Here is a 25,180-nt window from a genome sequence, read left to right on the forward strand (position 1 = left end):
AGGTTCTTATTAGTTATCCATTTTATACATTATTAGTGTATACATGTCAATCCCAATATCCCAATTCATCTCACCACCACCACCACCCTGCTTTCCCCCCTTGGTGTCCATACATTTGTTCTCTACATCTGTGTCTCTATTTCTGCCTTGCAAACTGGTTCATCTGTACCATTTTTCTGTATTCCACATATATGCATTAATATATGATATTTGTTTTTCTCTTTCTGACTTACTTCACTCTGTATGACAGTCTCTAGGTCCATCCATGTCTCTACAAATGACCCAGTTTCATTCCTTTTTATGGCTGAGTAATATTCCATTGTATATATGTACCACATCTTTTTTGGGGGGGGGGGCTATGTTAGGTCTTCATTGCTGTGCGTGGGCTTTATCTAGTTGTGTCAAGCGGGGCTACTCTTTCCTTGCGGTGTGCAGGCTTCTCATTGTGGTGGCTTCTCTTGTTGCAGAGCACGGGCTCTAGGCACGCGGGTTTCAGTAGTTGTGGCTAATGGGCTCTAGAGTGCAGGCTCAGTAGTTGTGGCGCACGGGCTTAGTTGCTCAGTGGCATGTGGCTCTTCCCGGACCAGGGCTTGTACCCTGTGTCCCCTGCATTGGCAGGCAGATTCTTAACCACTGCGCCAGCAGGGAAGCCCTATCACATCTTCTTTATCCATTCGTCTGTCAGTGGGCATTTAGGTTGCTTCCATGACCTGGCTATTGTAAATAGTGCTGCAATGAACACTGGGGTACATGACTCTTTTTGAATTATGGTTTTCTCGGGGTATATGCCCAGTAGTGGGATTGCTGGGTCATATGGTAATTCTATTTTTAGTTTTTTAAGGAACCTCCATACTTTTCTCCATAGTGGCTGTATCAATTTACATTCCCACCAACAGTGCAAGAGGGTTCCCTTTTCTCCACACCCTCTCCAGCATTTGTTGTTTGTAGATTTTCTGAGATGCCCATTCTAACCAGTGTGAGGTGATACCTCATTGTAGTTTTGATTTGCATTTCTCTAATAATTAGTGATGTTGAGCAGCTTTTCATGTGCCTCTTGGCCATCTGTATATCTTCTTTGGAGAAACGTCTGTTTATGTCTTCTGCCCATTTTTGGATTGGGTTGTTTGTTTTTCTAATATTGAGCTGCATGAGCTGTTTATATATTTTGGAGATTAATCCTTTGTCCGTTGATGCATTTGCAAATATTTTCTCCCATTCTGAGTGTTGTCTTTTCGTCTTGTTTATGGTTTCCTTTGCTATGCAAAAGCTTTTAAGTTTCATTAGGTCCCATCTGTTTATTTTTGTTTTTATTTCCATTACCCTAGGAGGTGGGTCAAAAGAAATCTTGCTGTGATTTATGTCAGAGTGTTCTCCCTATGTTTTCCTCTAAGAGTTTTATAGTGTCCAGTCTTACATTTTGGTCTTTAATCCATTTTGAGTTTATTTTTGTGTATGGTGTTAGGAAGTGTTCTGATTTCATTCTTTTACATGTAGCTGTCCAGTTTTCCCAGCACCACTTATTGAAGAGACTGTCTTTTCTCCATTATATATCCTTGCCTCCTTTGTCATAGATTAGTTGACCATAGGTGCGTGGGTTTTTCCCTGGGCTTTCTATCCTGTTCCATTGATCTATATTTCTGTTTTTGTGCCAGTACCATATTGTCTTGATTACTGTAGCTTTGTAGTATAGGCTGAAGTCAGGGATCAGATTCCTCCAGCTCTGTTTCTTTCCCTAGAGATTGCTTTGGCTATTTGAGGTCTTTTGTGTCTCCATACAAATTTTAAGATTTTTTGTTCTAGTTCTGTAAAAAATGCCATTGGTAATTTGATAGGGATTGCATTGAATCTGTAATTGCTTTGGGTAGAATAGTCATTTTCACAATATTGATTCTTCCAGTCCAAGAACATGGTATATCTCTCCATCTGTTTGTGTCATCTTTGATTTCTTTCATCAGTGTCTTACAGTTTTCTGAGTACAGGTCTTTTACCTCCTTAGGTAGGTTTATTCCTAGGTATTTTATTCTTTTTGTTGCAATGGTAAATGGGATCGTTTCCTTAATTTCTCTTTCTGATCTTTCGTTGTTAGTGTATAGGAATGGAAGAGATTTCTGTGCATTAATTTTGTATCCTGCAACTTTACCAAATTCACTGATTAGCTCTAGTAGTTTTCTGGTGGCAGCTTTAGGATTACCTATGTATAGTATCATGTCATCTGCAAACAGTGACAGTTTTACTTTTTCTTTTCCAGTTTGGATTCCTTTTATTTCTTTTTCTTCCCTGATTGCCGTGGCTAGGACTTCCAAAACTATGTTGAATAAGACTGGCGAGAGTGGACATCCTTGTCTTGTTCCTGATCTTAGAGGAAATGCTTTCAGTTTTTCACGATTGAGAATGATGTTTGCTGTGGGTTTGTCATATATGGCCTTTATTATGCTGAGGTAGGTTCCCTCTGTGCCCACTTTCTGGAGAGTTTTTATCATAAATGGGTGATGAATTTTGTCAAAAGCTTTTTCTGCATCTATTGAGATGATCATATGGTTTTTCTTCTTCAATTTGTTAATATGGTGTATCACATTGATTCGTGTATATTGAAGAATCCTTGCATCCCTGGGATAAATCCCACTTGGTCATGGTGTATGATCCCTTCAATGTGTTGTTGAATTCTGTTTGCTAGTAATTTGTTGAGGATTTCTGCATCTATATTCATCAGTGATATTGGTCTGTAATTTTCTTTTTTTGTAGTATCTTTGTCTGGTTTTGCTATCGGGGTGATGGTGGCCTCATAGAATGAGTTTGGGAGTGTTCCTTCCTCTGCAATTTTTTGGAAGAGTTTGAGAAGGATGGGTGTTAGCTCTTCTCTAAATGTTTCATAGAATTCACCTGTGAAGCCATCTGGTCCTGGACTTCTGCTTGTTGGAAGATTTTTAATCACAGTTCCAATTTCATTACTTGTGATTTGTCTGTTCATATTTTCTGTTTCTTCCTGGTTCAGTCTTGGAAGGTTATACCTTTCTAAGAATTTGTCCATTTCTTCCAGGTTGTCCATTTTATTGGCCTAGTGTTGCTTGTAGTAGTCTCTTACGGTGCTTTGTATTTCTGCGGTGTCTGTTGTAACTTTGCCTTTTTCATTTCTGATTTTATTGATTTGAGGCCTCTCCCTCTTTTTCTTGATGAGTCTGGCTAAAGGTTTATCAGTTTTGTTTGTCTTCTCAAAGAACCAGGTTTTAGTTTTATTGATCTTTGCTATTGTTTTCTTTGTTTCTATTTCATTTGTTTCTGCTCTGATCTTTATGATTTCTTTCCTTCTGCTAACTTTGGGTTTTGTTTGTTCTTCTCTCTCTAGTTCCTTTAGGTGTAACGTTAGATTGTTTATTTGAGATTTTTCTTGTTTCTTTAGGTAGGCTTGTATAGCTATAAACTTCCCTCTTAGAACTGCTTTTGCATCACATAGGTTTTGGTTTTTTGTTTGTTTAATTTTATTTTTTTATAAGCAGGTTCTTATTAGTTATCTATTTTAAACATATTAGTGTATATATGTCAATCCCAATCTCCCAATTCATCCCACCACCACCCCCCGCTTTCCCCCCTTGGTGTCCATACGTTTCCATCCCATAGGTTTTGGATCGTCGTGTTTTCGTTGTCATTTGTCTCTAGGTATTTTTTGATTTCCTCTCTGAGTCCTTCAGTGATCTCTTGGTTATTTAGTAATGTATTGTTTAGCCTCCATGTGTTTGTGCTTTTTACGTTTTTTTCCCTGTAATTCATTTCTAATCTCATAGCATTGTGGTCAGAAAAGATGCTTGATATGATTTCAATTTTCTTAAATTTACTGAGGCTTGATTTGTGACCCAAGATGTGATCTATCCTGGAGAATGTTCTGTGCGCACTTGAGAAGAAAGTGTAATCTGCTGTTTTGGGATGGAATGTCCTATAAATATCAGTTAAATCTATCTGGTCTGTTGTGTCATTTAAAGCTTCTGTTTCCTTATTTATTTTCATTTTGGATGATCTGTCCATTGGTGTAAGTGAGGTGTTAAAGTCCCCCACTATTATTGTGTTACTGTCGATTTCCTCTTTTATAGCTGTTAGCAGTTGCCTTATGTATTGAGGTGCTCCTATGTTGGGTGCATATATATTTATAATTGTTACATCTTCTTCTTGGATTGATCCCTTGATCATTATGTAGTGTCCTTCCTTGTCTCTTGTAACATTCTTTATTTTAAAGTCTATTTTATCTGATATGAGTATAGCTACTCCAGCTTTCTTTTGATTTCTATTTGCATGGAATATCTTTTTCCATCCCCTCACTTTCAGTCTGTATGTGTCCCTAGGTCTGAAGTGGGTCTCTTGTAGACAGCATATATATGGGTCTTGTTTTTGTATCCATTCAGCAAGCCTGTGTCTTTTGGTTGGAGCATTTAATCCATTCACGTTTAAGGTAATTATCGATATGTATGTTCCTATGACCATTTTCTTAATTGTTTTGGGTTTGTTTTTGTAGGTCCTTTTCTTCTCTTGTGTTTCCCACTTAGAGAAGTTCCTTTAGCATTTGTTGTAGAGCTGGTTTGGTGGTGCTGAATTCTCTTGCCCATAAAGCTTTTGATTTCTCTGTCAAATTTGAATGAGTTCCTTGCCAGGTAGAGTATTCTTGGTTGTAGGTTCTTCCCTTTCATCACTTTAAATATATCATGCCACTCCCTTCTGGCTTGTAGAGTTTCTGCTGAGAAATCAGCTGTTAACCTTATGGGAGTTCCCTTGTATGTTATTTGTCATTTTTCCCTTGTTGCTTTTAATAATTTTTCTTTGTCTTTAATTTTTGTCAATTTTGTTACTATGTGTCTCAGCCTGTTTCTCTGTGGGTTTATCCTGCCTGGGACTCTCTGCACTTCTTGGACTTGGGTGGCTATTTCCTTTCCCATGTTAGGGAAGTTTTCTACTATAATCTCTTCAAATATTTTCTCGGGTCCTTTCTCTCTTCTCCTTCTGGGACCCCTATAATGTGAATGTTGGTGCATTTAATGTTGTCCCAGAGGTCTCTTAGGCTGTCTTCATTTCTTTTCATTCTTTTTTCTTTATTCTGTTCCATGGCAGTGAATTCCATCATTCTGTCTTCTAGGTCACTTATCCGTTCTTCTGCCTCAGTTATTCTGCTATTGATTCCTTCTAGTGTATTTTTCATTTCAGTTATTGTATTGTTCATCTCTGTTTGTTCTTTAATTCTTCTAGGTGTTTGTTCTTTAATTCTTCTAGGTCTTTGTTAAACATTTCTTGCATCTTCTCGATGTTTGCCTCCATTCTTTTTCTGAGGTCCTGGATCATCTTCACTATCATTATTCTGAATTCTTTTTCTGGAAGGTTGCCTATCTCCACTTCATTTAGTTGTTTTTCTGGGGTTTTAGTTCCTTCATCTGGTACATAGTCCTCTGCCTTTTCATTTTGTCTGTCTTTTCATTTTGTCTATGTTTCTGTGAATGTGGTTTTCTTTCCACAGGCTGCAGGACTGTAGTTCTTCTTGCTTCTGCTGTCTGCCCTCCGGTGGATGAGGCTATCTAAGAGGTTTTTGCAAGCTTCCTGATGGGAGGTACTGAGTACCATACTATTTTGATTACTGTAGCTTTGTAGTATAGTCTGAAGGCAGGGAGCCTGATTCCTCCAGCTCCGTTTTTCTTTCTCAGGATTGCTTTGGCTATTCAGGGCCTTTTGTGTTTCCATACAAATTAAAAAATTTTTTTGTTCTAGTTCTGTGGAAAATGCCATTGGGAATTTAATAGGGATTACATTGAATCTGTAGATTGCCTTGGATGGTATAGTCATGGTGACAGTATTGATTCTTCCAACTCAAGAACATGGTATATCTTTCCATCTGTTTGTGTCGTCTTTAATTTCTTTCATCAGCGTCTTATAGTTTTCAGAGTCCAGGTCTTTTGTCTCCTTAGGTATTATTCCTAGGTATTTTATTCTTTATGATGTGATGGTAAATGGGATTGTTTCCTTAATTTCTATTTCTGATCTTTTGTTGTTATTGTATAGAAATGCAAGAAACTTCTGCGTATTAATTTTGTATTCTGCACCTTCACTGAATTCATTGATGAGCTGTAGTAGTTTTCTGGTATCATCTTTAGTATTTTCTATGGATAGTATCCTGTCATCTGCAAACAGCAGAGTCACTGTTCTTTTAAAAAAATCATCAAGACTTTTCCCAGTTCTTGCTTCACTTTTCTTTAATGGATTCCTCAATCAAGCCAGCCCAGGGGGACCTTTGCCATGTTCCCTATACTGGCTAATCAAAAAGGTCACTGGCTCCTGTTCAGTTTCAGAAATTCCACTGATCATGACTCACATGATACTCCTTAGGTTGCTGGAAGCAGCGTTGTTTGCTACATCTCACAGAGATGTTTTAGCACGATGTAGGTGGCACTTGGGCTGGCCCACCCATCACTCTGTTCCTGGATCCATCCCTGTGCCATGGACAAGGGCTGCTGGGAGGATGGAACAAGAAGGTTCCTCTTTTCACCATACAGTCCAGCAGCACAAAGGGGAAGAAGACTCAGTTTCTGGTCCCAGCTTTTCCACTTCCTGGGAGTAGGTGGATGGGTTAATATCTCTGGGCCTCAGTTTTGCCATCTGAAAATCAGAACGTGGTATCAGATGATTGCAAAGGTATTTTCCGACTCTGAAGCTCTGTGTTCCAAGGGCTCTAAGGCTGTAAAATCACTCTGCAACTCTACAAACAGGACATGCCCACCTCTGATGCCATTAACTTGAGGGTCTTATTCATCTGTGGGCCCCTGATCCAAATCCATGACGTCATGTATGGCTCCATTATGTGTATTTGTATGTCCCCAGAAGTGACTGAGAAGCAGCCCAGGTTCTTAAGTTTCTCACTAAACAGCTGTGAATTTAGACATGCTTGTCCCTGTAGCACTCAATGATGGCCTTCCTGTGGCACTTTCATTATCCTCCCAAATGGGCCATCGTTGAACAAGGGAAAAGGTAGTAAAGCAGCTGAGACAGACAAAAAAGTTTTAGTATTTGAAAGGCATTAACACGTTGGCACAAAGCTAATCACTGTTTTCTAAGTCCTGCAAGTACTGGGCACTGAGTGCCCGGCCCTTGGGACACAGCGATACCCAGGCCCTGTCCTAATGGCCTTGGAGGAGGGAAATAAGTTGAACTCACATTGTTCACGGCGCTATAACCGTAATTGGGATGGAGCAGCTTGAGACAAAGGGGTCTGGGTGAAGGTGGTGAAAATGGCTCTTTTGGGGCCCCAGGTCTGTGGATGGGGGGGAGGAGGAGGTGCTTCCTAGGCATGGGTGGGAGCAGGGCTTTGAGCTCCCGTCTCAGAGCTGGCTCCACCTCCCCTCCTAGTAAAAGACCAGCCTTGCCCTCGCCAGGAAACACACAACATGCAGACCTGAAAGCCTAAGAGAATGTACCCTTTGAACAATAGGGAAATGGGATATTGTTGAAACATGCTACTTGATTAAGAAATAAATTGACCTCTGGGGTGTCTCCTAATCCATAGTTCACTGACTCTGAAATCCCAGGCACACTGTACAGTCTGTTAATACTTATTAATAGCTAATCTCTCTGTAGCTAGAAAATGGCTCTTTAGACCTCCAATTTGCTTAACAAACAGCTGCCAATCCAAGTCGCCTCCAATTGCTTCTGTCTCTGACATCAGTGAGATATTGAATCGCCGTGAGCCAGGCGTTTTGCATAGATGACAAATGTGTTGGATGTTAACTGCAGAACCTGTTCATGTAAAAGTGACGTATGATCAGCAGTTTTCAAAATGGGACACAGGATCACCAACCTTGGAATCGGCCTGGTAGAATCATCCTGGGGCAGCCGTCAAGAGCAGGTACCTAGAACAACCAGACCCACTGAGTCAGAATTTCTCCAGGTGGCGTCTAGGAATCCATATTTCACCAAGCGCACACTGTGATTCTTACATACACTAAGGAGTGAGATGTGCTGTTAGGCTATGGGAGAGGCAGGGTAATGTGCTCGCTATACTGTCGGCCACTTCGGAAGCTACCCTCTGTAATATTTATAGTGATAAAGAGAAGTGCTAAGTGCTTTCCTTGTAAGCTCTCACTGAATCCTCTAAACAACCCTGAGGAGGAGACACTATTGTTGTGCCCATTTTACAGATGGGGTAACTAAGACCTGAGGAGGTCAAGTGATTTGGGTAAAATATGAGTAGTAGAACATTCTGGTGAGTCTAGGAAGAGAACCAATGAAGTCAGTCGGTCCCAAGGAGGGAGAGACCAGAAGGAGAAACTGGGGGGGGGGGGGGGGTCATAACCCCCTGCCTCAGAAGAGCATCGCCCTCTGGGAGGCCCACGTGGGTGGGGTGCCGTCGGCCACCTCGGCTGGGAGAGGGGTGAGCCGTTGGAGGCTGCACAGTGGAACCCTCCCCCGGCCTCCTGCCAGCAGTGACTTCCGAGGGTCCCAAAGCATCAGTCAGCAGTGCACGTTCCACCTGCCCTCCGACTTCTGCTCTCCCAGGAAACCCAGCCTCCCGAGCACGTGGGAGGCACATCCCTTCCCTGCCATTGTCCCTGTTCCGGGCCACCATTCATCGGATGCCGGTCCAGCTTGGCAAGCATCCCCATCCCTGCACGCCCCCCCCCACCCCCGCACCCTGCCCAGGCCTCCGGAAGCCTGAACAGCTGATCTGAGATGGCAACGAGCCCCTACAGCCACACCTGGTCAGGCTGAAAGGGAGCCCTTGGCACCAGCACCCTCGAGTGATTCTCCTCCTGCTTCCTGGCCTCACCCTTCGGGTGGAAAGTGCCACTTCCCACGCCCCCCATGTCAAAGGCTACTGCAGGCACCCTGAGCCCATTTCCACCCGGCACCGAGCACCCCAGCTGCTTGTCTCTTGGCCTCCGGCCTCTGGGCTGATACTAAGCTCTTGCCTTGCAGCTGCAGGATCTTTGCCAGAAACCCTCCATGGGAAGATGGGCTGGGGCTGCAGATTTAGGCACCTGGAAGCCCATGCAGCCTCTTCAGCCATTTTGTGGCCTTTAAAATCCCTGTCACCCCCAAGTCATTCATTCATGTATGCATGCATCCATTCGTTCATTCAACAAAGCTTTGAGTGTCTAGTATGTGCCGGGCACCGAGGACGTGAGGATGAACACAAAGTAAAAAGTACCTGCCTTCTTGGAGTCTACATTCTAGAAGGGAGAGACACGCAAAATAAGTAGATTGTGATGACAGTGTTAGGAGGAGGTATTACAAAGAAGAGTGGGTGGGCAGAGCTGAGGTCCCAGGGGCGTCTCCTAGTAACCACTGCTGATCGTGAGCTCTCCTAACTGCATTCGGGAACTTCTGCAGTCTGGCTTGTTCCACCTGACTCTTTCCCCCCTCAACTGCTTACGGCTCGGTTAACTGAGCAGGGCAGCTGGGTGGGAGGCAGTGGTGGGCACAGCTCAGAACAGCCCTTTCCAAGAGGGCACCTCGTTACTAGTCCCACTGTCCAGTGCCTGGGGGAGGGCACCAACTGGTGGCCCCCGTGCAAATCCAGCCCAAACAAGTTAAAAAACAATTTTAAACACCATTACAAAAATTATTTTTTGATTGTAGCTAACATTTGAGAATGCAGATGACACGTAAAATCGGGTTTTCTGGCTTCTCTTGAGAATTTGAACCATCCCAAAAGACCAGGTCCCCATTCCCTCACGACCACATGAGCAAGATTTAAGTGGCATCTCCCGCCTTCAGTGGCTCAGGGACTCCCTGCTGGCTCCAGAGGGCATTTGAGTTTGTGACCCTAACCCAGGTCACCACATTTAAACCCTGATACAAAAGAAGTACCTTAACCCTCTGCTTGCTTGTTTCTGCCCTCAAAGTACCCAAGGTTAAAACGCAGCTCAGAGCCTTAGCTCACCTGTGGCCGTGTCAGCTGAGCCTGGCTTGGGGGCTGCATCCAGAGGCCAGCTCTGGGCCCTCCATCACCGAGGGTCTCCTACACCACTGCCTCACCTTCCAGGGCTCAAAATGCTTCCCATCCATTGCACCTTTTCCTTCTTCTTTTTGCTTTGGAAAGGTAGGAAAAGCTCCTGTAGAGATTCAGTCCTTATTATTAAACAGTTGATTCCCTAGTGACAAGTTGAAATCCTAAGAAACCAATTTTCTGAGGCAAAAATATACAATGAGAAAAAGACAGCCTGTTCAGCAAGTGGTGCTGGGAAAGTTGGGTGGCCGCATGTAAATCAATGAAGTTAGAACACACCCTCATACCGTGCACAAAAATAAACTCAAACTGACTTAAAGACTTAAACATTAAGACATGATACCATAAAACTCCTAGAAGAGAACATAGGCAAAACATTCTGACATAAATCGTACCAATGTTTTCTTAGGTCAGTCTCCCAAGGCAAAAGAAATAAAAGCAAAAATAAACAAATGGGACCTAATCGAACTTACAAGCTTTTGCACAGCAAAGGAAACCATAAACAAAACAAAGAGACAACCTACAGAAAGGGAGAAAATATTTGCCAACGATGTGACCAAGGCCTTCATTTCCAAAATATACAAACAGCTCATACAACTCAACAACAAAAAAACAAACAACCCAATCCAAAAATGCCAGAAGACCTAAAGAGACATTTCTCCAAGGAAGAAATACAGATGGCCAATAGGCACATGAAAAGATGCTCAGCATTGCTAATTATTAGAGAAATGCAACTCAAAACTACAATGAGGTACCACCTCACACCGGTTAGAATGGTCATCATTAAAAAGTCTAAAAATAACAAATCCTGGAAAGAGTGTGGAGAAAAGGGAACCCTCATACACTGTTGGTGGGAATGTAAGTTGGTGCAGCCACTGTGGAAAACAGTATGGAGGTTCCTCAGAAAACTAAAAATAGAACTACTATATGATCCAGCAATCCCACTCCTGGGCATATATCCAGACAAAACTATAATTCAAAAAGATACCTGCACCCCTGTGTTCATAGTGGCACTATTCACAATAGCCAAGACATGGAAACAACCTAAATGTCCATTGACAGATGAATGAATAAATAAGGTGTGGTACATATATACAGTACAATGGAATACTATTCAGCCTTAAAAAAGAATGAAATAATGCCATTTGCAGCAACATGGATGCAACTAGAGATTATCATACTAAGTGAAATAAGTCAGAAAGAGAAAGACAAATACCATATGATATCACTTATATGTGGACTCTAAAATGTGACACAAATGAACATATCTATGAAACAGAATTACAGACATAGAGAACAGACTGGTGGTTGCCAAGGGGGAGGGGGTTGGGGGAGGCATGGAATGGGAGGTTAGGGTTGGCAGATGTAAGTTTTTATATATGGGATGGATAAACAACAAGGTCCTACTATATTGCACAGGGTATTATATTCAATATCCTATGATAAACCATAATAGAAAAGAATATTTTAAAAAAGAATGTGTATATATACATATGTATAACTGAATCACTTTGCTGCACAACAGTAATTAACACAACACTGTAAATCAACTATACTTCAATTCAAAAAAAGAAATAAACCAATTTCCCTGGCAATGCTAATGTCAGTTAATGTGGAATCAATTCTTTCCTAAACCTTTTAAGTTTTGCAACAGGTTCAGACTAGATTCTTTCTTTAAAGGCTCAATGTTTTTCTCCTTTCTTTTCTAAACATAAAAGTTTTTAAGCATTATAGAATTCCTAGTGGTTCTCTAAGGATACAGGAAAGACGTTAGAATTGTGGCCTTCTAGACCTTTGATCTCTGGCCCTACAGGATGGAAAGCCCCTAATTTCAAATCTGAAGACCAGGAAGGTGAAATTTGCCCAAGATCACACACAGGTCATTGCTCAAGTCCACTCCATGCTTTAGTTTATATAGCTGCTGACATTGGAGCCTCTAAGACATGGTTCCCACCTGGGCAGCTTTCGAATCCCCAGGGAGCTGGCCATACCCAAAGCAATCACTCTGGGCTCAGATCTCTGGGGTTGGGCCCCAGCCCTCAGTGGTATTTAAAGCTCCCCTGTGAGCTGCCAGGATGGAGACGCATGGCTCCAGCAGCTGCCCTGGAGACGGTAACTCCCGGGGGAGCTGCAGATCCTGGGAGGCTGCACGGTGCAGGGGCTCAGAGCACAGGCTGCCTGGATTCAAAACCCAGCCCCAGTTCCTAGCTCCCTGGTCTTGAGCAAGTTACTTATTCTCCCTGCGCCTCAGTTTCCTCATTCATAAGTTGGGAACACTAATGATACCAATCCCCTAGACTGGGAGGATTAAAAGTGGCTGGTACATAGTAAGTGCTCAAGAAATGGTAGCTAGTATAAACGTGGGCCTCTTTTTTGCTGTGGATGTGGTTTCTTCAGGGATTCCTCATGACTAGCCTTTCTTGTGAGAGTTTAGGAATTACTATACCAGAAGGAAATATAATAGAATCATAGCAAATCAGATCCCCGGGTTTTCCTCTCCCTCCCCCAATTCTGAAATCAGCAAGATGATGGCAGTGCCGCCAAGATGCTCGAAGGGGTCTTGTATTAGGATTTGCAAGTGGAGAACCTGAGGCTGGGCCCAAGCAGGCAGTTGTTAATGACAGATTCTGCCAACCCCACTCTCTTGATGCCTTTACATTTACCTTTTTCTCTGGGTTTCCATTCCTCTGCATCTCCTCCACCCGGGACAGTAAAATGGACCAGCTGCTCCTCCTTCAGTTTGGGTCCTTGTGTCTGAAAGAAACTGTAAACACCGCAAAAGACGTTTTAATTTAAGGGAAACGTGCTTTCCTTCCTTTTAAGATGAAACGTAGTGAAGTTTTAAAGACTCAAACAGTCCCTAAATTTGGTACTTCAGCTAATTACAGTTGCCTTTTTTAAATGTCCAAATTAAAAATAGACATCTAAGTGAGAACGCAGGACACAGCCCAGAGCCTGTAGCCATGTTCACAGTTTCCTAGAATCAGCCTTCCTCTGACCTAATTTATACTTTCGGGAGATCAAAGGGAGGTGAGGGGAGTCGAGGTTGCAGCTGGAGGTAGACCTAGGAGTTGCCTGGCAGCAGATGACAAACTTGGCTCTGTGTTCTATAATTAAGAATAGCTTGAATTGGTGAAAGATGTTAGATTACAGTCCTTTCCTCATAGTGGAAAGATGTGGTTCTCAAAGTGTGGTCCTCGGACCAGCACATCAGCATCACCTGCTGTAATGGGCTGAATTGTGCCCCACCCCCAGTATTCATATATTGGAGTCCCAACCCCCCAGTACCTCAGAACGTAACCGTTTTTGGAGATAGGGCCTTTAAAGAGGTGACTGAATTAAATCGAGGCCATTAGGGTGGGCCTAATCCAGTAAGACTGGTGTCCTTATAAGAAGAGGAAGAGGACTTCCCTGGTGGCGCAGTGGTTAAGAATCCGCCTGCCAGTGCAGGGGACACAGGTTCAAGCCCTGGTCCAGGGAAGATCCCACATGCCACGGAGCAGCTAAGCCCGTGTGCCACCACTACTGAGCCCGCGTGCCACAACTACTGAAGCCCGCACGCCTAGAGCCCGTGCTCCGCAATGAGAAGCCACCACAATGAGAAGCCCGTGCACCGCAACAAAGAGTAGCCCCTGCTCGCCGCAACTAGAGAAAGCCCGCGCACAGCAACGAAGACCCAACACAGCCAAAAAATAAATAAATTTATTTTTAAAAAAAAGAAGAAGAGGAAGAGACACCAGGGGTAAAGATGCACAGAGGGCTGACTGTATGAAAAGGCAGCAAGAAGGCAGACATACGCAAGCCAAGGAGAGAGACCTCAGAGGAAACCAACCCTGCCCACACCTCCAGGACTCTGAGAAAATCCGTTTCTGCTGCTTAAGCCACCCAGTCTGTAGTATTTTGTTATGGCAGCCCTAACAAACTGACAACCTGGGAACTTGCTTAAAATACAGATTCTCAGGCCCAGTCCCAGACCTACTGAATTGGCAACTTGGGGTGGATCCAGCAAACTGCGTTTTAACAAGCCCTCCAGGTGATTGCCATGCAAGCTCAAGGTTGAGAACCATTCACATGAGGTATTGGTAATACCTGGCAGAGCCAGCCCAGAAAAAGATGACACGTGGTCGGAAGTACGGGCCGGTCTGCTGAATAAACTTCTTTTAGTAGTTTCCGGAGAAATCCCACTGGGATCTTTAAGTGGGACGGTGTGTGAAAGTGCCCTGTGAATGCTGAAGGGCCCTGTGGACACAGGTGATAATGACGCGTGCTACTCGTCTCCCACGAAGAAAGCGACCCTCTGAATATTCCAGCATGGGCACACTGAATCCAAGAATCTCCCTCCTCGACTCAAATTTCTGAGTCCCCAACACTGCGTATATTTTCTGTCCCAAGCAATTGGAATGCTACTTCTTTCTGAGAACAAAAGCAAGGAGACTTAATCCCGTTTCCCCTTTTGTCCCTGCTATGAGGAAGCCCACCACCAGAGAAGATCCTCAGTCACAGCCCTTTTAGTATATTTGTTTTTTCCTCTTTCAGTTTTATGCTACACATATGTCCTTTGTTATGGTCTCTTCAGACACCTTTGAGAAAGGAAAGAAGAGGGGAGAGAAAGGGAGTGCAAAAGGAAAGAGACTGATCTCAAGCTCAGATAATTATCAGAACAACAAGCCCTCTTTGTAAAACTGATACAACATGGTTGGAGAAGACAGATGTTTTCTTTCTGTGACAAGGGAGCAAGCTGTTCACCAAGGAAATGCTCTTCACTCCCTCCTCTTCCTGGATAGATGTCAAACTGATACTCAGGGAACCTGTTAGTTGCTGAAGAGTTGGGACCATTACAAAAGCTCCTGTGAACCCTGACTGGGGACAAGTGTGGAAGTGACATAACCAGATCTGCATTCTCTTTAAGGTTAGAAATCACTGCTTACCTGATTACAATTTCTAACACGCAGTTGGTCCTAATATCAAAAATGGAGATATCTGCAACAGCCCAGGCCGCCATCCGAAATCTTTCCTGCCCCATCCTGGCCATGATGGTGAAGCATTCTTCTCTTCCCTCTGACCGGTCCAGGGCTCCCCTTAATCCAGGTTTCTTAAACCAAGGTTCAAGGGGTCCACAGATATAGCTCCCAGGGATCTGAGTTCTGAGAATTATATTAATTTTATATTTTTATTTTGTATTCTTATTTGTATTTTGAAGAAACGATAAAGCATTTCTGGATTATCAGGGCCACACCTAGCCCTGCCATGTGAAATTATGGCACGTGTGTTCATTGATCATCTTGGTAGTAACGTGTAACTCAATTTTTATTGTCTTGGGCTCATTAGAAATGGGCAGAGACAAAAAATATATAAATGATGCATTTGGACCAAGTAAAGGTCAAGTGATATTACAGGGTGCTGGATTTTATAGTAACTAGAAATGAGAAAGCGGTGGGAAAGTTGAGCAGCACATAGAGGAGGAATGCCACACTGCAAAGAGCCTCTCCCGGCACAGACAGCAAGTGCCCTGTGCGTTTCTAGTAGGGCTTTGGTTCCAGTAAAACATCATCATCTGTCAGGTTAATGTTGTTCACTTGAATGTTTCCATTTGTTTTGGTCTTCTCTACCTAGTTTTATATTTGTGCATATTTTAGTACCATTATACTTTTAATAAGTTAAATCAACACTAGCCTGAAATTGTTTTAAAATAAAAAGTTAAAATAAAAACAAAATATTTTGTTAAAAAAAAATCAACACTAGAGGCCTGGGTGAATTCCTTCCTCTGAGAAGGAATTGAGAATATGTCTCAGGATTGAGAATATGCTTATTCTCTTGATCTGTGCCCCAAAGTCCTCCTGAGGGAAATTGTGCTGCCTTATTGCAGCAGGTGCACCATTTGCCACCTAAACTGCCGTGGAGAAGGAGGAAATGGAAGAGAAAGAAACCACAATACCACATTCCAAAGCCCCTTTGAGTTATTTTCTGTCTCTGCAATTGGATGTAAAACAACGCTGTGGTATCGTTTCCATTATTCATGGCTCTGTGGTCCTGAGTGCAATATTATCTGACATGCTACCTCCCTGGGGATTCAAACGGCCAGAAAATTGTCTCCAACTGAAAAAAGCTGGGGAGAAAGAAGAAAGACCCCTTGCTTCTCTGCTCATTTAGCAATTTATTGCCTTCAAAACTGTCCAGTAGTGATTCAAATGGACAAAATTGATGGGCCCTTTTTCCTTCCTAGTCCTATTTCCTTTAGGACAGTTCTGGTTTGGGTTTGGTTTTTTAAGTGGCATGAATGCTCTTCTTAAGGTGATGAATACATCTGTTCAGAAATCAGGAAATGCAAAAGTCAGAGTTTTACCATTCAAACTAAATATTAATTGAACTCCATGACCTAGGGCTGGCCTGCAACAAAATTATAGAGCTGGTGAAATTTGTCTTTGAGTTTTCTGGCCTTCTTTCTTGGATTTATTTTTTCTTCTTTCATGAAGAATGCATAGGGACTTACCTGGTGGCGCAGTGGTTAAGAATCCTCCTGCCAATGCAGGGGACACGGGTTCGAGCCCTGGTCCGGGAAGATCCCACATGCTGCGGAGCAACTAAGCCCATGCACCACAGCTACTGAGCCCGCGCTCTAGAGCCCATGAGCCACAACTACTGAAGCCCGCGTGCCTAGAGCCCGTGCACCGCAACAGGAGAAGCCACTGCAATGAGAAGCTCACGCACCACAACAAAGAGTAGCCCCCGCTCGCCGCAACTAGAGAAAGCCCGCTCTCAGCAAGACAACGCAGCCAAAGATTGATTGATTGATTAATTAATTAAAAAAAGAATGCATATATGTTAACTCCCTTCAGTGTACCATACCTTGTCCAAATTCTGAACTAGACTTGATCTTATTGTCTAAATGCCAACCCATACTTTTTATTTGATTTAATCAACACCCCTGCAGGGTAGGTGGCACTATTCCCATTTTGCAAATAATAGAACCGAGGCTTAAAAAGTTAAGGGTCTTGCCCAAGCCTAGGTCTTCTGATTTCAGATCTTACCCACTTTCTATTGAGTGCTCTAATAATACCCTTTCCTTACTCTTTTATGTAAAAATATTATCTTATATAATGTTACCCTCTCTTATACATTTATATTTTCTAACAATTTGCTCAAAGGTATGGGCTGAAGGCTTGGTTCCTGTATTAGTTCCCTAGGACTGCCATAACAAAGTATCATAAACTCAGTGGCTTAAAATAACAGGAGTTTATTCTCTTACAGCTCCAGAGGCTGGAAGTCTAAAATCAAGGTGTCAGCAGGGCCACACGCTCCCTGACGGCTCCATGCGTACACCCTTCCTCGTCCTCCCCTGCTTCTGGTTGTTGCCGACAACCCTCGGCATCTCTTAGCTAGTAGATGCGTCACTCCAACCTCTGCCTCTGCCATCACGTGGCCTTCTCTCTGTGTGTCTCTGTGTCTCTGTATTCTCTCCTTATAATGACACTAGTCATTGGACTAGGACCCACCTTCACTCAGTATGACTTCAGTTTAACTAATCGCATCTGCAAAAAACAGCCCCGTATTTCCAAATAAGGTCACATTCCGAGGTTCCCCCATGAATTTTGGGGGATCACTATTACAGCCTCTGTTAAAGAACGCTCTGACATCTATGAACAATTGGGAAATTTCTTTAGCTACAGAGGGGCCTTCCCCCTTTCCTATGCAGTTTCCCTGAAGAGATTATTAGCTGATTCATTCATTCACTCAACGAATACTTAGTGACCGTCTACTATATGACTGGCACTTTTGCAAGCACTGGAGCTACAGCCCTGGAAAGACAAAGTTCACACTTCATGGTACTTGCATTCGGCAGGGAGAGCCTTTGGCCGGTGTGGTATGAAGGTGTGGCCGCCAAGGGCAGGCACCACAAGGCTCCATGATAGGCCCCAGAACTGGTTCCTCCTCACTTCTAGCACATTCTGCTAGTCTGAGCGAGTCACAGCCAGAGTCAAGGGGCTGGAGAAATAGACTCGACTTCTTGAAGGGAAGAGTGACAGTGTAGGATTGTAAAGGGGAATGACCATCAAGAGGGCAGTGACAACTCCTTCCAGATTTCCCCCAGTTGCTTATGAGACTAAAGTAGCAAGAGAATCTCCTGTTTGCTCATGGAACTTTCAGAACATTATCACTCTGTCTTGGTTTGCTTCCTTCCCTTGAGTGTGGAAATTTCCAGTGGTGATAGCATCTACTTCAGAAAATTGCTGGGAAGATTAAAGATAATGTATTTAAATAACCTGAAGGTGTGAAGGTGCCTGACACAGAGTAGCTCCCCCAGCTGTCTGCTGTTGTCTCATACCGGCTGATATCACCGTCACCACCATCGTCGTGGGAACCACGAGAGAAGACAGACACAGAGCCCTAAAGCAGGATGTAATGACTTCTCTCCAGTGGCCACCAGGATATCCCTCAGGTCCCCCATAAACTCATCAGTGTTCCTAACTTAAGCCCATCCCAACTGCCCTGTGCACATTCTAGAATGAATTGTACAGATTGTGGTTCAGAGTTGGAAACACAAGGCCAGCTTCTTGGGTCCCACCCGGGCCCTTGGCTCTACCGACTTGCCTGTGCAGGTGGTTTTAGGGGTGGGGGGATTTCACTGATCCCTCCGCATTCCCTACCCTAGACCACCCGCAGTCCAGCCTGGAGAAGGCAGTGGCTCTGTGGCTTTGGGTCCCTGTGAATCAAGGGGTCGCCCGACTTGAGAAAACCAAGCATGAAACAGACGGGGTACCTGTGCTGTAAAGGATACTCAGTGGGGAGGGTGTTTAGAGGAGGGAATGGTTCTTCCACTTGTGTGGCAGGGGCGTGTGTCAGGCCTTCGTGGATTATCCAGTTTACACCAGCAGAAAGGGAGAGGGAAGAATTCCAGATAGGAGTGGCTGGGCCCAACAGGAAAAGAGTGAATCATTTGTTTCTTTGGAGCTTCCTTCAGTTCTAAAGGGGGCGGAGGAACGGGAATGAGGTGGGAGAAGTAGGTTGGTGCTGGACTGGGAAGGACCTCAGAAGACGATTATGAGGATGGGGACCCCATTCATTCCGGGGTCAGGGACACAGCCATGTCATCTGCAGCCCCAGAGTGGCTATTCCATAGCCCTGGTGCCCCAGTCTCTCTATAACTTTAATCATAATATTGGTACCTTTGATATTTAAAAGAAGAACCATACATCTGAAACTAATACAACATTATAAATCAACTATACTCCAGTATAAAAGAAAAAATTAAATTAAAAAAAAAAAAAACCGTCCCCAAGCTCCAGGGTGCATTCTCTCAGCTCAGCAGCTTGAGAGGAAAGGGAGCTGCAAATGAAGGAAAGCAGGTTCCCAGATGAAAATCAAGGCACTGGTACTCAGGAAGCAAAAAGCAACAGATGTCCACAGTGACAGGCTTGTAGAAAAATTGGATCCCCTTGCTTTCAAATAGAGCAATCAAATGCCGGAACTCCGTGCTTTCTTCCTGCTTTAATCAAGAAGGCTGGAGGACTGGACATCAGATTAGAGTGGAAAGTGGGCAGCTTTGGTTGCCAGGCAGACCTAAGTTTGAATACTGACTCTCTCACTGTGTGAGCTCAAGCTAGTAACTTGACATCTCTGAACGTCAGTTCCCTTTTCTTTCCAGCTGGACTCTCAGCTCCATAAGGGCAGTTACCTTGTTGCGCTTTTTCATTAGTGCACCCCCAGTGCCTAGCAGCGTGCTACCTGGCACAGCGGCAGGTATTTGATATTGTTAAATAAATCAATAACGGTTCAAGTTTGTTGTACGGAGAAAAGAAAAACTGTATATATGAAGCTCTAGTAAAATGCCGGGCATGTAGAGGGTGATGGGTAAGTTATAGAGTTGGTCATTATCATTACTCTCCAAAGGAAGCATGGTGGAACACAGAACCGAAATAGTCCCGACAGCTGATGGAGAATTGGAAAGGGAGACAGGCCATTTAGGTTGTCAGTGGCTGCCTTGGTGGCCCGCATTGGCCATCGTGTTGTGGATGTGGCCCAGTGTAAACATCCCACACAAGTACTGAGTTCTTATCCTTCTTGTGTCCCCTCTGCAGCTGGAGCTCTCCAACACGGCCGTCCTGCACCAGATGCGGCGGGACCAGGTCACAGACACGTGCCGGGCCAACAGCGCCGTGAGCCGCAAGCGGCGGGTGCTGACCCCCAACGACCTGAAGCACCTGGTGGTGGATGAGGACCATGAGCTCATCTACTGCTACGTGCCCAAGGTGGCGTGCACCAACTGGAAACGGCTCATGATGGTCCTGACCGGGCGGGGCAAGTACAGCGACCCTATGGAGATCCCGGCCAACGAGGCGCACGTCTCGGCCAACCTGAAGACCCTGAACCAGTACAGCATTCCCGAGATCAACCACCGCTTGAAAAGCTACATGAAGTTCCTGTTCGTGCGGGAGCCCTTCGAGAGGCTGGTGTCCGCCTACCGGAACAAGTTCACGCAGAAGTACAACACCTCCTTCCACAAGCGCTACGGCACCAAGATCATCAAGCGGCAGCGCAAGAACGCCACGCAGGAGGCCCTGCGCAAGGGCGACGACGTCAAGTTCGAGGAGTTCGTGGCCTATCTCATAGACCCGCACACCCAGCGCGAGGAACCCTTCAACGAGCACTGGCAGACCGTCTACTCCCTCTGCCACCCGTGCCACATCCACTATGACCTCGTGGGCAAGTACGAGACGCTGGAGGAGGATTCCAATTACGTCCTGCAGCTGGCGGGCGTGGGCAGCTACCTGAAGTTCCCCACCTACGCCAAGTCCACGAGAACTACTGATGAAATGACCACAGAGTTCTTCCAGAACATCAGCTCAGAGCACCAGACGCAGCTGTACGAAGTCTACAAACTCGATTTTTTAATGTTCAATTACTCAGTGCCAAGCTACCTGAAATTGGAATGAAGGGTGGAGGTGGGGAGAGGGGCGAGAATCGTGCTTTTTAATTTAAGATTTTTATTTGTCAAAAGAATTCTATGGATATTGGGTTATTTTGTAAATTAATATTTCTTTGGGGATGATGCTGCGAGCAGCATAGTGAGAATTATTTAAAATCCTTAGTGGGGAAGGACGGCTGTCTTTGCAGGGGACTAGGATGGGTGTCCTTGTTTTTTAGACATGAATCCCCCAACACTGTTTCAGAGGTTTCTTTGTGTTCTGGTGAATTCCATGAATTGTGCATCCCATAACTTCTAATTAATGTTATTTATAGTTATTTAAACATGGTCTCTGTATAGATTTCTTTTTGTGGCAGCAAGATTCTGACGTCTTTGCAGAAGAGATCTATGTTTCGTTTTGTGCTTGCAGCAGCTCGTGCAGGGGCATGAATGTTCTCCTTATTAACCGCTCAGAGAGTCACTGTGATAACCACCATTGTGCTGTCTGTTGATACCACCATTCTTGAAATTCTGCTAGAAATAAATAGAAAGAGGCACCTTTGCAAGGGACTGATTCCAAACTGATTTCAGTCGACCCAAACGTTCCTCACACGAAAGAAAAGTGATTTTTTTTTTTTTAACCCAAGGAGAGAGCTGATTGTAGCTTTTTTTTTTCCCCCCACGAGACTTAGCAATCTGGTAGAATAGGCTTTTCTACAGAATTTTTTAACTGGCAGTGCCAGTTGTGATGAAGGTGAAGTGGCTGGTGGTTTATATTCAACAAGTATTTATTAAGCAACTACTATGTGCTAGGCCTAATTCTAGACCCTGCGGATAGAGCATTGAACAAAACCAATAGTCTTGGCCCTCAAGAAGCTTTACGTGGACGCAGAGTATCCAGCTTGACAATTAGCAAACCCCTGATATTCATGGACTTAACATGAGGTTTGGACTATTCACGAACAACCCCAGAAGGTTCAGGATCCCTACAAATTTGCATTTTTCTATGGCCCAAATTTGAAAACCACGTGCTTGGAACAGGCCACTTAACTTGGTGAGTAATCCAAGCTCATTGCCCAACATAAGAGATGACAAAAATGTTTCCTGTCATGTGCCCACTCCAATTTATTGGTAGTATCCGCCTTTAAGCCCCAGAACAGATTTGCCAGGCACAGCATGGAAGAGTGCTGTGATTGATTAGTGATGTCTGCCTTGGGTGAGGGAAAGGAAATATTCGCCAACCGTCTCCTCCTGTCATTTCCAGCCCAGCTTTAAGGTCTCCACCTAGAAGTGTTGTTTTCTACTGTTTGCCATATAAAAGATTAAAATTTTGTGGCAGGACTCAGACATTGGAGGATTTGCAATAGCCTGGCATTTCTACTCCTTGTGAAGGTCAGAGGCGGACTGTTTGTACACTTATGCATATCCGCTCCTCCAAAGGCCAAGAAACCGTCGGCGCCTTTGCAACCACCAGCAATGAGCAGCGAGGATAGCCTTCTGTGATGGTAACCCACGCCCTTTTCCTCTGGAAGGCTGGAAACATTCCATTCCCTGTTCCTTGCTAATTAACGTCTGCACATGCTTCTCATTTCCGATGCCTCCGTTGAAGTTTGAGCCATATCCCTCTTACAGCTAGTGTATGAGTTGGTAGCAGATACTGTATATAATAATAATAATAGTTCTAATAATAGGGGGTGGGGTGGGATGGGGTGTGGGTAAGTTTTGCTTTTTGTTTTTTGATGCAGTGTATAGCACAGAGGGGAGAAGAATATTCTAAACGAACAAAAAATGAGTAACTTATTCACAGAAACTATTAAAATTGTATTGTAAAGCTCCCAGCCAGCTCAGTGAGCAGCAGCTGCCATGTCTCACGGAGGAAATTATTTTATTGAATGTGAGTGAGGTGTGCACTGGAGAGGGTGGCCGAAGCTATTTATAAGATGTTGTGTACCTTCTTCCAAGCTCTCTCTCCTTTGCGAAGGGCACGTCAACTGTACCCTTGACGAATAGAGATTTATGCAATGTGTTTTACCAAGTAGAGTGACAGACTTCATCTGTCCTTGGAATTATTCCTGGACCCTATTTCCAGGCAGGGGACACTGTCCTCAGAAACAAAGCTTCTGCTAACGAAAGAGGTTTCTGGCGTTTCCTGATAATGTGCTTCAGAGAACACAGGTTCTCCCCAGACACAAGTTGGTGTGATGCAAAATAAGGGTTTTGTAGTCAGATATCCTTGGGAAACAAAGCTAAGTCCATTTCCTGTCTGCAGGACTTTTCAGAGCCTTGAATGTGTGCTGTACATTGTGAATTCCCAAGAGCATCACTGATGGAGTCGGTGGCACTTCCTGACCTTCTGTGAGCGGGATACTCTCTTTTGCAGATCATCTCAGAGAGCTAGCGTTCCACTGAATATTCTTTGGCTAGGTTGCTTTAGCACATCTGAGGTCTTCAAGGATAAAAAACCGCTTCCCTGACACTCCGCTTCCAAAAACAAAACAAAACAACAATAAAACAGCACCGCAGTCTCCACCCGGTTTATAGCAACGAAGGTACTTTATCAAATGAATTCAACTTTTGCTTAAGTGCAATGGTTCTAATCCTGGATATTACATGGGCCATGATTCCCTCCCTCCCAAAGGGAGTGCTGAAGAGTCTTGGGCGGTGCTGACAGAAGGAGGGATGGGGGAGGGGCACAAAGCCTCAGTTGGTCCCCCTAGTGCTCTAGCCCAAGGTTGCTCAGTGCAAGCCAAGAGAGCTCAACCCTTGCTGAATGCTCCTTCGATTCTATAGTTTGGAATTGTTCAGTGTTCTTTTTGTACTTTAAGCGGAAATTCATGTGGATTTCCCGCGTTTTGCATTTCCACATCTCATCCGTCTTTGATCAGCTGTGATGCCTTCTTTCATTCGTCTTCTCGCTCTAGTGGGAAAGGGTGTCCTTCAGGGGACGATACTGCGGTATGGTTTGGCCATGAGGGGCTCTTTCTCCTGTTTTGTGTTCATATTTTATTTTCTAATGGCATAAAACCTTTTTTTAAAAAAATCAATTCAACTGTTTTTGCAGAAAGTAGAAAGAACTCTGTGTCCTTGGTTAAAAAGAATCCATGGGTGAAAATGTGCCTGGGAAACAAAATTTCCTGGTTCTTTCGTTCCTTTTCTTTTTTTTTTTTTTTTAACAAGACTGTTTGAAAACGCTTTCTACTGCATGCTTAGCTGGAGAAAAGTACAGGCAGGTGTCCCATCTCCGAGCCACTTTTCAGAGGCGCTGCTGTGTTTTCAAAACCAGGTACAGAGTAGTATTTACAAGGACATTCCTGCTTAACCTGTCCCTTTGGTTGGAAAACTCTAGAATATTAGCCACAGGGTTTGGATTCCTGCAGCTGCTTCAGACCCTCCCCCTTGCCTGCCTCCCCAGCTGGTCTGGGAAGAGGGGCAGTCTGCTGACCTGTTGGTGTCTCAGAGGGGACCTTCCTTCCCACCTATCCACCAGGTGAGTTTCACTGTCCTGCCCGTCCACCTGTATGGCACAGGACAGCAACGGGCAGTGGAAACTTCGGTCGGACCAGTGTCCTGGTGGCAAAGGTGTGGAAGCACCAGGGTCTGATTCCCTACGGGTAGAAAATTCCCAGAACAAAAGCGAGTCCCTAGCACCCTTAGCTGGTGGGGTCTGGACCAGTGCTGAGGTAGTGACTGCAGAAGTCCCTGTTCCAACCTGGCCAGAAGCCGAGGGACTCTGACCCTGGTGGGTGGGGCTCAGAGCAGATCTCTCACAGCCTGACCGTCCCCTACACACACACATGCAATCTGAGATGCCCCGTTCTGTACGATCCTGGGAACCAGAATCTCTTGCCCACTCATGTCAGCAGGACTGACCTCATCACTCCCCCAATGTTCCCACAACCAGTATTTCCTCCAGCCTTTTCCATCACAACCAACTGGACCCTATGAACAGGCAGCAGGATCTTCTACACCAGCTTGACCTTCGGCCGTTAACGGGCGAATTTCAGTCTGTTACCCTTTGTCAGGTACAGAAGGGGCTGCCCGTACTATTTTCTTAGGAGCGTGCTCAGTATGGCATATGGACATATAATTTAACATCTTTGTGGAGTGTGATTTTCTTTTTTTACATATTTGTGTGCAGTAGAGGGCCTGTTGTAGAAAACTCTCCCTGTATTTTACTGTACTGTTCAAGAAAGCTGAATTCCACATTGCCAACAAAAGCGTGAAAATGTTCATGAACCTTCCTCCAGGAAAAGCCATTCAAGCCTGATTATTTTTCTAAGTAACTTCAATTAAATTGAAGAAAGAAA

General features: G+C 44.3%; 1 protein-coding gene across 5 annotated transcripts in view; it reads left to right on the forward strand.

The window, feature by feature from the left end:
* Positions 1 to 21,439, forward strand: part of CHST11 (carbohydrate sulfotransferase 11) — a 279,870-nt gene extending 258,431 nt beyond the window's left edge. For all 5 annotated transcript variants that reach the window (XM_059934806.1, XM_059934809.1, XM_059934808.1 and 2 more), the window contains one exon: positions 20,047 to 21,439. In XM_059934806.1, coding sequence (XP_059790789.1) covers positions 20,047 to 20,901 — 855 coding nt within the window. In that variant the 3' untranslated portion in view covers positions 20,902 to 21,439. The remainder of the gene's footprint in view (positions 1 to 20,046) is intronic.
* The last annotated feature ends 3,741 nt before the right edge of the window (positions 21,440 to 25,180 follow it).

The sequence above is a fragment of the Balaenoptera ricei genome, chromosome 10 (assembly GCF_028023285.1).
Source record: "Balaenoptera ricei isolate mBalRic1 chromosome 10, mBalRic1.hap2, whole genome shotgun sequence".
In the NCBI taxonomy this organism is placed as follows: Eukaryota; Metazoa; Chordata; class Mammalia; order Artiodactyla; family Balaenopteridae; genus Balaenoptera; species Balaenoptera ricei.